Here is a 12,646-nt window from a genome sequence, read left to right as displayed (position 1 = left end):
CAGCCTCTCTGGCTAAATAAGGGATTCTTGCTGCCAGGTCTGTCATTTAACTAGTACCAAGAACTCTTGGAACTTGGACATGGGACTGTTAAAATATAACATCAGCCATCTAATTGTACTTCATGAAACTGTACCAATGAGACCTTTTGGACCATGTCTTAAAGGTGAACTTGAGAACTAAACATTAAGGGGGGGGGGGGGGGGGGGGGGGGGGAGGGGCACAGAGTAATTCAAAGCCTCTACTACCTGATCATGCTTTAAAAAACAATCTAGTTTGCTAAAAGAGCTGAGCTATCTGACCCCCTGTGTAAAAGAATACTGTCTAAAAGTTTACAAGAAAAACAATTTCCTAGTCCTTAAATCTTCTTACAACATGCATTACACAGATTGCTTAAGAGCAGAGTTAAGAGCAGAGAAGCCTAATACCATTTAACAATTTACTTGGTAGATTTTAAAGGAAATAGGCAATTCAGTATGTCCTCTATAATGGGTAGATTTGTAGCTAATAGTCTGGTACCCAACTTATGAGTTTCATGATCAGGTGCCATCACTTGAGTTCTAGGAAGTTTGGAGCAGAAGTGTAAAAGCTTCATAAATTATGATGCTAATATATTTGTGTGTATCTTAAAGATAAGCACCAAGTAATGAAAACTGGAAAAAGTGATATGTAGCAGGTACAGCAACTTTTCCTTTAATAGCATAATAAGAGATGAATAAAGGCCAAAATGGTAACACACAGGTGTGATCAAGCCACAAGAGCAATGATCTCTTGTGGACCATACACGAGCTCTGAAAGGAGTTCCAGTTATATGGTGGCAACAACCATCCCATCTCCTCACCTGGCAGCTGGACTCATCCGTCAAAACTTAGCTCGGGAATCATCTCTAGAAACCCTTCCGTAATCTCACCACCTTCTCAATGCTAGGTTGGCCATACTACCCCATATCCCACAGGACCTACACATGTACATCTTTCAGCCTCTATTACCTTATCCTTGTTTACCTGCCTCAACCTCCTTCAGGAAATAGACTTTGTCTCCCTTCTTTGTATCCCACAAGTCAACACTGCTTGGCACTTACATATTTGCTGAAAGACATGGTTACTAGGACATTCAAGTCCTAGTCAAGCATGCTTTGTATACCAAAGGACAGTAAGTAACCTAAATTCCATCAACAGAAGATTAGTAAAATCAGCAGTTCTCCAAGTGAGGTCCAAGGACCCCAAGAGTCCATTAACACCCTTTCTGGGGTCTGTGAATTCCCCCTTTCTCTAACTACACATCTATGTGAAGCCAAGTATTCTTTCTGTACTTTAACCAAAACAACACAGCACACAAACTGAACGAAGAACCAGATAGAAGAATCCAGCTTTCTTTTGCAAAGCAAGACATTGAAGAGATTTGCAAATAGATTAAAACAACACTATTCTTCTCAGATTTTGTTTTGGAAAATAGTTATTTTTCATAGAAATGTTAACATGTAATGGATTTATCGTCATGTTTAATGAATTCACAAACATTTTTTTAAATTTCCCAGTTTTAACTTCTAACACAGTTAGTAGCTAGAAGTATAATCCATCTAAAAGGCTCTATTGAGACGCCTGGGTGGCTGGCTCAGTCAGATAAGGATCCAATTCTTGATTTCGGCTCAGGTCCTGATCTCACAGTTCATGAAACCTGAGATTGAGCCCAGTGTTAGGCTGGGTGCCAACAGCGTGGAGCCTGCTTGGGATTCTCTCTCTCCTCTCCCTCTGCTCAAGGGTGCTCTCTGAAAACAAATAAATAAATTAAAAAAAAAAAAAAAAAGCTCTATGGAGTGCTCAGTGAGTTTTGTTTTGTTTAGAAAGAGTGGGGGAGGGGCAGAGAGAGAAAGAGAGAGAATCTTAATCCTCCACTGAGCACAGAGCCTAAGGCAAGGCTTGATCCCATGACCCTGGGATCATGACCTGAGCCAAATCAAGAGTCAGACATTCAATGGACTGAGCCATCCAGGCACCCCTCAATGAGTTTTTTTTGTTTGTTTGTTTGTTTGTTTGTTTGTTTGTTTTTTTAGTGAGTATGCATGGGGGAAGGGGCAGAAAGAGGGAGAGAAAGCACAGCAAGCAGGCTAGGGTCCACACTGTCAGCCCCAGGCCAAACTCGGGGCTCAATCTCAGGAACTGTGAGGTCATGACCTGAGCCAAAATCAAGAGTCAGGTGCTTAACCAACTGAACTACACAGGTCCCCCTCAATGAGTTTTAAATGTGAGACCAAAATGTCTGAGAATGGCTGGTTAGAAAAACTATGGTACAACTGTAACGTAAAATTATGGGTCTGGGCACCTGGGTGGCTCAGTTGGTTAAGCGTCTGACTCTTGATTTTCTGCTCAGGTCATGATCTCCTGGTTTGTGAGATCAAGCCCCACATCAGCCTCTGTACTGACAGTGCAGAGTCTGCTGGGGATCCTCGCTCTCTCCCTCTCTCTCTGCCCCTCTCCCAGCCATTCTCTCTCTCTCTCTCTCTCTCTCTCTCTCTGTAAATAAACTTAAAAAAAAAAAAGAGTATATGGCCATTTTTCAAAAAGAATAAGATAGATTGATACCTGCTAATAGAAACCATGTCTAAGCTATACTGCTAAGTCTAAAGAAAGATATGAAAAACAAAATATAAATTTGTACTTTTTAAAAAAGAGGCTACTGCCATCTATATATATGCTATATATGTATGCATAAATTCTCTGGATGAACATTCAAGAAAAGTAACTAGTAGGTATCCTGGTAGAGAGAGGAACCGTGGGTCAGGGAACATGTATTCCTGCAGAGAGTAACTGGGGAACCACCGGTCAAGGAGGGGAGAGAGACTTTCCACACCATTTCTGGTGTAGTTTGAAAATTTTACCATCTGCACATATTACCTTTCCAAAAAAACAAAAGTGGGATAAAAATTATATTAAAAGAGTACAGGGGCACTAAGCTCATATTAAAGAACACATTGTAATGGCACTAAAAAATAATAAATGATATGTTGTGCAATAAAGCAAGCAATTTTCAAAATAGTAATACAAAGTTTATTCTTGAAATTCAGTCTGGAAGGATATACTGTTTTTAAAAGTATTAACAGTATTTTTCCTTCCAGTTAGTGGGATTACAAGTGTTTGTCTTATTTATTTTTCTTGTTTTTTTTAAACCTTTGATAACTTACACATACTATTTTTATAACCAGAAAAACAAGGAGAGTTCAAATACATATGTATCAATGTATGTGTACCCATGTCTATACTTAAATATTTAGTAAGCCAAAAACTACATGAATAATTTAGAACCTATTATCTACTTTTCAACCAAGCCCTTGACTAGAGGCTTGTAAGTTAATTTTTTTTTTTTTTAAGTAGGCTCCCCACACAACATGGGGCTTGAACTCATTAACCCTGAGATCAAGAGTTGCATGCTCTACTGACTGAGCCAGCCAGGCACTCTTGTAAGCTAAGTTTAAAATTCCTTTCTTCTACAGCTTAAAAACTACTCTGATCCAGTCATTTTATTTCTTTTTCTTTTTAAATTTTTTTAAAAATTTTATTTATTTTTGAGAGAGAGAAAGAGTCAGAGCACAAAAGGGGGAGGGACAGAGAGAGACACACACACACAGAATCGAAAGCAGGCTCCAGGCTCTGAGCTGTCAGCACAGAGCCAGACCCGGGGCTCTACCTCACCAGCCATGAGATCATGAAGTGAACAGAAGTCTGACCTGAGCAGAAGTCGGACGCTTAACCAACTGAGCCACCCAGGTACCCCTAGTCATTTTGTTTCTAGTAACCTATGCCAAGGAAAATATATTTGCTGAATGATTTACATGCAGGGACGTTCATAAGAGCATTATTAAACAGCAAGTAACCCAAATGTTCCACACCAGAGTGGTTAGGCACACTCCAGTTCAACCCTAAGGCACATTCACCCAAGTGCTAAGGCCAGAATCCTAGGACTGATCTCTGGGCTGCTTTCTCTCCATCACCGCTCACCACCAGCTCATTCATCCCCTGTAAGCTCTGCCTTCATTTGCATCCTAAAGCCCCTCATTTCTCTCTGCCTTCACAACTACCCCCCAATCCAAGCCATGGTCCACTCTCCTCATCTACATTGGTCTTCCTGGTATCACTCTAGCTTAACTGGAGTCACTTCACACAGCGTCCCGAAATTCGTTCAACTTTTAGAGTAAATCCTTTCATGTCATTATCTTATTTTAAACTCTTCAATAGGGGCGCCTGGGTGGCGCAGTCGGTTAAGCGTCCGACTTCAGCCAGGTCACGATCTCGTGGTCTGTGAGTTCGAGCCCCGCGTCGGGCTCTGGGCTGATGGCTCGGAGCCTGGAGCCTGTTTCTGATTCCGTGTCTCCCTCTCTCTCTGCCCTTCCCCCGTTCATGCTCTGTCTCTCTCTGTCCCAAAAATAAATAAACGTTGAAAAAAAAAAAAAAAAGATAAAACTCTTCAATAGCTTTTCAGTGCCCTTTAGATAAAATCTAACTCACATTTTCCAAATTTTCCACAAGGTACAACTAAAGCTCCTTTTAAAAAATGACCACACTGGGGACACCTGGGTGGTTCTGTTGTTTGAGCGTCCAACTTTGGCTCAGGTCATGATCTTGCAGTTCATGAGTTCAAGCCCCACATCGGGCTCTGTGCTGTCAGGGCAGTGCTGGCTTCAGATTCTTTGTCCCCCTCTCTCTGCCCCTCTCCTGCTTGTGCTCTCTCAAAAATAAATAAAAAATGACCACACTGGGTGCACCTGGGCAGCTCAGCCGGTTGAGTGTCTGACTCAGGTCATGATCTCATGGTTCACCAGTTCGAGCCCCTGTTGGGCTCTATGCTGACAGTGCAGAATCTGCTTGGGATTCTCTCTCCCTCTCTCTGCCCCTCCCCCACCCATACTAGCTCACTCTGTTTATCAAAATCAATAAATAAACTCAAAAAAAAAAAAAAAAAAAAAGACCACACTGAAGACTGCTTAGATTCAGCTGTTCATGTAGCCAAAGCAGATGTACTCTCAGGGGACACCTTACTCAAGTCACAAATTGTTCTTTCAACACCCATAAAAACCCTCAAAGAAACCAGGCATTGTAGAGTGGACCTGTGGAATAGACAGATCCTCCAAAATCGTCAGACCCTTGACCCGAGCTATACCCCAAGTCTTACCAAGCTAGAAAAAAAAAAAAAAAAAAAAAAATGGAACATAGCATATTCCAGAAATCCTATTAATATTCTACAGAACAACTATTTAAATTTGTTTGATATCTTGTTCAGCTCTGTCAAGTCTCTAGATACAACCTCTCTATCCTCCAAGACTCAGAAGTTTTCACTCTTACATAAGATACACATTTATACTTAACAAATGCAAAAAAAAAAAAAAAAAAAAATCCAGAGCCCTCTGAACTAGGTCATCTTTTCACAGAAAAGAGGCTCAGGCCATAGTCTAATCTGAAATGCTGGTCCCATATGCAAACCCCAGCAAAAGCTGCAGTTAATATTAATTAAGAGCAGATGGGGCGCCTGGGTGGCTCAGTCGGTTGGGCGGCCGACTTCGGCTCAGGTCATGATCTTGCGGTCCGTGAGTTTGAGCCCCGCGTCGGGCTCTGTGCTGACAGCTCGGAGCCTGGAGCCTGTTTCAGATTCTGTGTCTCCCTGTCTCTGACCCTCCCCTGTTCATGCTCTGTCTCTCTCTGTCTCAAAAATAAATAAACATTAAAAAAAAAATTAAAAAAAAAAAAGGGCAGAAACACGTTTGTTCTTGAACATTCTTTCACCCAATCAAGTCCAGGATGCTTCCAAATGGAAATCTGCCAATTTTCCTGTACTTGAGATAGGAGATCCAGTACAGAATAAGGTGATTTTTTTAAATGCCACTGTTTGTCCAACCCTTAAAACGGGATTCTCACATCCTTTCAGAGGGAGGTTTCAGCCACTATCACTCAACAAATGGAGACTAATGTCTCTAACAAACTTCTAATAAAGTTTTAATAAGACCCACTACTAAGCACCAGCAGTGTGTGTGCACCCACATTCATACACATATACACACAAACACAGAAAAGCTAATATTCTTTATGACAGAATGTAGGACCCACCTCCTGGCAATCTATAATTCTCCCTTCTATTTACTCATGCAATGCATGCACTAAAGAAAATGAGAAACTTGGGGTGACTGGGTGGCTCAGTCGGTTGAGCAACCGACTTCAGCTCAGGTCAAGATCTCACGGTTTATGAGTTCAAGCCCCCGCGTCGGGCTCTGTGCTGACAGCTCAGAGCCTGGAGCCTGTTTCAGATTCTGCATCTCCCTCTCTCTCTCTGCCCCTCCCCCACTCATGCTCTGTCTCTGTGTCTCAGAAATAGACAAACATTAAAAAAATTAAAAAAAAAAAAAAGAAAGAAAGAAAGAAAATGAGAACCAAAGACTTGGGTGTGAGTCTTCAAATAAAGTCTTTGATTCAGTCTCAGCCTACACTGCTTCAGGCCAATTAGACAAAGTCAAAGGGTGACAGCTATCATGAGACTGACTAATCTCAGATCCATAGTAGGCACAAACTTTTACCATAAATCAAAACTGAACAGAATGGACTCAATTGCTGGAGACTATCTGACTCTTGGAAAGTAGACAGAATTTGTGACCCAAAGACCTGTTGAACTCTTTCTATGCATTAAGTACTTTGCCATATCCCTGACCTTGATTGAAGTCTCTTCAGAGGGTACTGGAACATGGTGAAGTTAGAAGTGACAAGTGACACATGATTATCTTAAATACTGCTACAGCCCTCCAGTACCTAGAACACTGTCTGACACATAGCAGGTACTTGGTAAATACAGGATGAATCAGACAGGCATTTGCTGTAATGCACTGTAACTGTATGTGACAGCAGCAACAGAATCAACAAAGCCACGCGCAGAGGAAAGAAATGAATTCTGCCAGGGCAGGTAAGGGAAGACTTCCAGAAGCAATGAGTAGCCCTTCCCTGGAAGAGCATTTTTTCAGCAGGCAGTGGTTGCAGGAAAGCCATGTGGACAGGAGTATTCCGGAATCAAGGTTGGAGCAGATGGCCTGAGCTACTTTCCAACTCGAATTCCTACCAAGGTTTTCTTTCCGGGGGTTCTGTTATGCTTCCTCATCTTCTTCAAATGTTCCAACTATAAAGGTATACATACAGAGGAGCTGTTGTGCTTCTCTATGAGGAAATTAGCTAAAAGCAAACAGGCAAAAGAAAAATACCGTGGAATGTTTTGTTTACCAGGCAATGAGCTGTGAGATTCTAAGAAACTTCTGCGAGAAAAATAATCCAAGAAAACCCTCTAAGTCCACTAGAAACAAGCCACTTTGAAAACAAATTGCTGTCCTTCATTTTTCTTCTCTTTCCCTGATAAACAGTTTTTAAATTGGTTTATAAAAAAAAACTACTTGGTACCCAACAGAAAAAGAAAATCTAAACATTTTGTAGTCATGTCATACTGTAGGGAGAAACACTTGGAGAAAATGAAGCTGTGTGAAAGAGAACAGAAACTAAAATCCAAAAACCAAACAAAGTTTAAAAAAAAAAAAAAGTGAGAATAAGGGAAAACAGCAAGTGGAAAGTTTTCAAAACCTCTAAGAAAGTTCTGAAGTAAGCCACTTCCTATCACATTCTCTTTAAAAATGCAAAGGGCACTAATCCAGTCTGGGATGGACAGGGTGAGGTCTTTCAGGCCAGAAGGAAACGAGTCCCCAAGTCAGGTAGAGAGAATGCTAAGAAACGGGCCCAATGCCACTTAAGCCTTTCCTCCCCTGACCAAGTCTCTGGCTCCCTACCACGGAGAAGCTGGAGCCAATCACAAAACCCTCCGGCTGAGAGCCAGCCTTCCCTCTCACACTGCTCTTCCCCCAAACTGCATTCCAAAACAAAAAGAATAAAATGCATTGAAAAGTGGTATTAAAATTAAAACAGACCCAACTGAGGCAAGAGAAAATTCAAGGTGCAACCTGGTACACACAACTTTTCCTTCTGAGAGATGAGGGGCAGCGGGCGAGTCTTCTTGAAAATCAAAATAAAAGCTTGCTTTTGCAATGTTTAAGAGATAAATAAAACTCTGCCTTTGAGATACTTCCTAGATACTTCCTAGATTCCTAGGTTTTACGCTGTTTTCCAGCACAGTCCTCTTGAAACTAATCTGTGCTTCTGTAATGAAGATCCCTGGGTAATTAGCCCACGGATGGGCATTAACCACCCCGGACACCGCTGAGGGCGGTAGAGAAGCTCCCGTTTGCAAATAACAAGTTTTCATAAAGGAGTTGCTTATTATGAGAATATGCATCCCAGAAAGGTTATGTACCAGCGGCCCAACAGCTACCTCTTGCCTGTCAATGCCAATTCATCAGGAACTGGGGTTGCCGTGGGGGTGGAAGAAGGGTGAAGGGCCCTATTGAAAGACTAAGCGATCAGGCGACTTACATCCCCAAATTCACGACGCCAGCCAAGGGAGGCATTCTCAAGAAGCCATTTCCAGGGAAGCTGGATTCAAAATGTAATTTCTCAGATTGAGTCTCCTACTACGTAGTCTCCTAACGGCCAGGCCCCGGCTTGCGAAGGAGGGGTGTTAGTGGTGAGAGTTTACCTTAGAAGGCGGCAGCGGACAGACAGGCCTTTCAAAGCCACCAGGGCTGTGCCCGGAGGCCCAGGGTGACGCGGAGGGGCAGGAACAGTGCGCGGCTGGGGGCCCCGCGGCGCCACAGGTTCCCCAGAGCGCAACGGGACCGGACTCCCACAGGTGGGCGGCGAGAGCGGGGGGACGCCCCAGTTCCCCGGGGACGCGTGGGCTGGGAGGGCTTATCCTTAAGGAAGCAGGGCGAGAGGGAAGCTCGGGGTTTTCAGCTGTCTGGTTCTCCCTCAGCTGGGTGGTTACAGGCTTTTCCCCACGGCAAGAGGAGTCCAAGCGAGGAGAGGAGAAGCATGCACCTCCCACCCTCCTCCCGGCGAGCCTCGGCACCCTCCTGGGGCGCGGTTAAGCCGCACCACCGCGGGCCACCGTTTGCATGCTCCCAGGCACGTAGGAGCCTGCACGACCACATGCGGGCGGGGGAAGGGCGCCCGGGGACCGAGGAGACCCGACCCAACGCGATCCCGCTACGGCTCACCCCCGCCCCTCGCCCCCGCACCCCTCACCCGTGTTGGCTTTGATGTTCTCCCGCAAGAAGTGGCCGCTGGAGAGATGCTGGAGACCAAAGCTCTGAGCGATCCTCTGGCACACGGTGCCCTTGCCCGAGCCGGGCGGCCCAAGGATGACCGCGCGCAGGAGTTTGGAAGCCATTGCCTTCGCCAGGCAGGGAGGGGGCGGCCAAACGGACAACCCGGACAGCGGCCTCAGAGAAGCCCGGGGAACTTTATGGCTTCTGCTTCTGCCTCTGACACTCTCCGCTCGCGCGGGGACTCGCCGGGCGCCCCTGCAGGGGGAAGGAGTGACTTTTGAGACAACCCCTCCCTTCAGCCCCGCGCCGGGGCCGGCTCGAAGGCGGAGAAAGGCGCCACGCTACCCATCCCCGCCCTCCTCGCCCCCACGCCGCGATTCAGGACAAGTCCGGAGTCCCCGCCCCTGGCGGGGTCGGCCTCGGGGGCTCTGAGGGCGGCCCGGCCAGGCCCACCTCTATCCCTTCCTCTTTCGTTTCCCACGCGGCGTTCGAGGAAGGGGCCGGGCGGCCTGGCATCCCCGCGCCAGTCTCCACCGAGGGGGACGCCGGGAGGGGCGGTGACTCCAAGCGCGCCCCCAGTCGCCCCACGCACCGGTCGGCCTGGGGGCTGAGCCCCTGCCCCTACCCTCGCACGTGGGCAGCGCTGAGTCTGCGCCGCGGCCCCTCCCCAGCGGCTGTCAATCCCCGGGAGTCGCCACGGCCCCCGCCGCCCGCGCGGACCGCCCAGCGCCCACCTCCGCCGAGGGCGGACGGATGCGCTCCCCGCCGCGGGGAACCCGAGTCCGACGCCTCTCCACCCCAAGCAGTCAAACACACACCTCGTCTGGGACGCGGCGCTCCGAGAGGCTTCCAGCCCGGATCCCGCTGGGCGGCGCCGCCTCCGCCCGCCCCCACTCCGAGCCCCAGCCGGCCGCGCGGGACTCGCGCCTTACGTAAGCCGGGGAGACCGGCTCCGCGCGAGCTGTCGGCCGGCGCCCCCTCCCCTTCCCGCCGCTCGGCTCCCACTCCGCCCTCCCAGCCCACGTGCTCCCCACCACCCTGCGGGGGGCGCCAGGACTCAGACCCACCTCTTGCACTCGCCCGGGGACCCCGTTTTTACTGTCAAGGGGAAGGAAAAATACAACTTGTTGAGTGCCTACTATGCGTCAAGTTCAGGGCTAGTGGTTTCCTTACGCAACAACCGTTCCAGATATTCACAGATGAGGAAAGGAGGCTTGGAGTATCGCCATTCATTCAACAAACGTTTGTTGATCTCCTACCGTGTTCCAGACACTGTTTTAGGCGCTTGGCATATAGCTGTGAATCAAAGAGGCGGAATCTTGCCCAGAGTGCAGCGGGAGTTTTGAACCCTCATCTGCATGGCTCCAAAGCCCAGGCTCTTTGGGGAAGAAGGAAGGAGGAAATGGTCACTCACCTGGGCTCGGGTTTTTAGAGCCTTCTAATTTCAGGACTTCAGGGCCCAGGATGTTGGCACTACAATTAACAATTCACTAAGTCCCAGGGGCACTATCTCCTCCCTCCCTTCCCCTGCGTATCCCCATCCATATTCTCTTAAATCTGCTCCCACTCCCCACATGGCCCTCATTTCCCACTGAGACTAGTGTGATAACTGCCAGCCCATGTAAGCTGCTAGCTTCCGCTAGTCTATCCTCAATGCAACCGCCAGAGACATTGGTAAAGTGCAAATCAATTTCTATTATTTCCTCACCTCGCATAAAAATCATCCCTTCAGGATAAAAAATCTTACAAAGGGACACACAGGTGCCTGCCAAAAACCTTTGCAAATTCCCCTGCCCCCTCCTCTTTCTGCAGGCCTCCTGCCTTTCAGGAAATCAGTGCAGGATTTTCAGTGCAACTACCCATGGCTCACAGACGGGGAGGGAGAGCGTGGAGAAGAACCTCCTCTAGAGTCCTGGCTGCACTGTTTGTGTTGGGGGCTGGGTGAGGAAGAGTGTGGCAGAGTATTCCTTTCTGCCCCTCCCTGGCATCTTCAGCCCTTCTCCTTTAGTAAGTTCTCCATAGACAGACAGCCAGACAGTGCCTAGTCTCTGGCTACCTGGGAGCACACCCAGGGCACCCACTTCAGGCCAGTGTTTGTTCCATAGGCTCATCCCCTTGTCAAAAATATCTCAGAGTTTGCTGTAGACATCAGGAGGTTGTTACCCCCAACCCCTTCAGCCCTTCACCTGGGAACAAAGAGAGAGAAGAGCTTATGGGAATGTGGGAGTGACTTCAATCTTGCCTTTTCTTCCCTCCATATGCTGTATAATATATAGCAGATACTTTGCAGTCCTCCTCAGACATGAGCATGCTTCAGAATCACTCAGAGGGCTTGTTAAAATAGATTGCTGAGCTCCTTCCTCACATTTTCCGAATCTGTGGGTCTGAGGTGGGCACTTCTAACAAGTTCCCAGATACTGCTGAGGCTGTGGGTCTGGAGATTAGCGCTGGAAAACCGTGATTTCCACACTTTGAAAACCAATGGTCTGCCACATTGAGCATTGAGACGTGGAAGATGTGTGGCTCTTAATTCCTCTGCCTGCTATGGGACTTTTGGCTCTTAACCTGTTTGTTTGTTTGTTTTTTTGTTTGTTTCTTTTTCTTTCTAAAATGAGGACATTGGATTTAGTACTCCCAAAGATTCCTTTGTATTTATCAAGCATCGGGATTGTGTGAGTTCCCACAGGAAATAGTTTCTAGTCCTCACAAACTGGATGAACCTTCCCTATCACCGAGTTCTTTTGCCTACTTTTGAAATGTCTTTACCAACATCACCTTATAATATCATGGAGCAGTGTTAGCCACTCATGCAGTCCTAGCATTTAGTGGTTTAGGAGTTTAGGAGATTATATTATGAAACAGAAGGAGTTGTGACATAGGTAAACTCAATAGAGAAACCCAGCTGAGATTTGAACCTAGCATTTCACAAAAGAGCCATCCATGAACCTTCCCCGTGCACTGCCAACTCAGGGTCCCACAGCTCAGCTGCTTATTGGAAGCAGTAGAACTGGAAGAAATGGGTTTTGGAGTCAAACATCCCTGGGTTTAAGTTGCAACAGCGCCATTCACTAACTCTGAAGTCTCTTGATTGCTGTGAGCCTTGGTTTGCTAATCTGTAAAAGGGAGCTAATTCTTACCTCTTAGGCTTGTGGGGAGGCTTAAATGAATTAATGTACATACAGGATTTAGCACAGTGCTGGGCATATAATAAGGACTCAGTCATGAATATCATCACTATTATTAACCTTGGGACAACTATTTAGCTTCTCTGATCTCAGTTCCCAAATTGCGAGGAATAAATGAGCTAATGTGACAAAGTTATTTAGTAAACTTCCTGGCCCTTGGAAGATACTCTATAAATGGTAGCTATTCTTATCACACATACACTCCTATCATCAACTTCTTCCTATTTCCTTTGCCTAGGGTTTTAAATCTGTTTATATTATTTATCATAGTGTACAAAAGAATAT

General features: G+C 46.5%; 1 protein-coding gene across 6 annotated transcripts in view; it reads right to left on the bottom strand.

Annotated features, from left to right (window-relative positions):
* Nucleotides 1-10,102, bottom strand: part of AK4 (adenylate kinase 4) — a 73,182-nt gene extending 63,080 nt beyond the window's left edge. For 2 of the 6 annotated variants that reach the window (XM_023258782.2, XM_023258784.2), the window contains exons 1-2: nt 9,995-10,102; nt 9,154-9,431 (exon numbers count right to left, since the gene is read on the bottom strand). In XM_023258782.2, coding sequence (XP_023114550.1) covers nt 9,154-9,298 — 145 coding nt within the window. In that variant the 5' untranslated portion in view covers nt 9,299-9,431; nt 9,995-10,102. Of the gene's footprint in view, nt 1-8,605; nt 9,042-9,153; nt 9,432-9,629; nt 9,755-9,910; nt 9,930-9,994 lie in introns of those variants that run through there. The other 4 variants (XM_045035965.1, XM_023258783.2, XM_019837166.2 and 1 more) reach the window with 4 other exon arrangements.
* Between the last annotated feature and the right edge of the window lie 2,544 nt (nt 10,103-12,646).

Source organism: Felis catus, chromosome C1 (assembly GCF_018350175.1).
Source record: "Felis catus isolate Fca126 chromosome C1, F.catus_Fca126_mat1.0, whole genome shotgun sequence".
Lineage (NCBI taxonomy): Eukaryota > Metazoa > Chordata > Mammalia > Carnivora > Felidae > Felis > Felis catus.
This window is presented reverse-complemented; position numbering and strand designations above follow the sequence as displayed.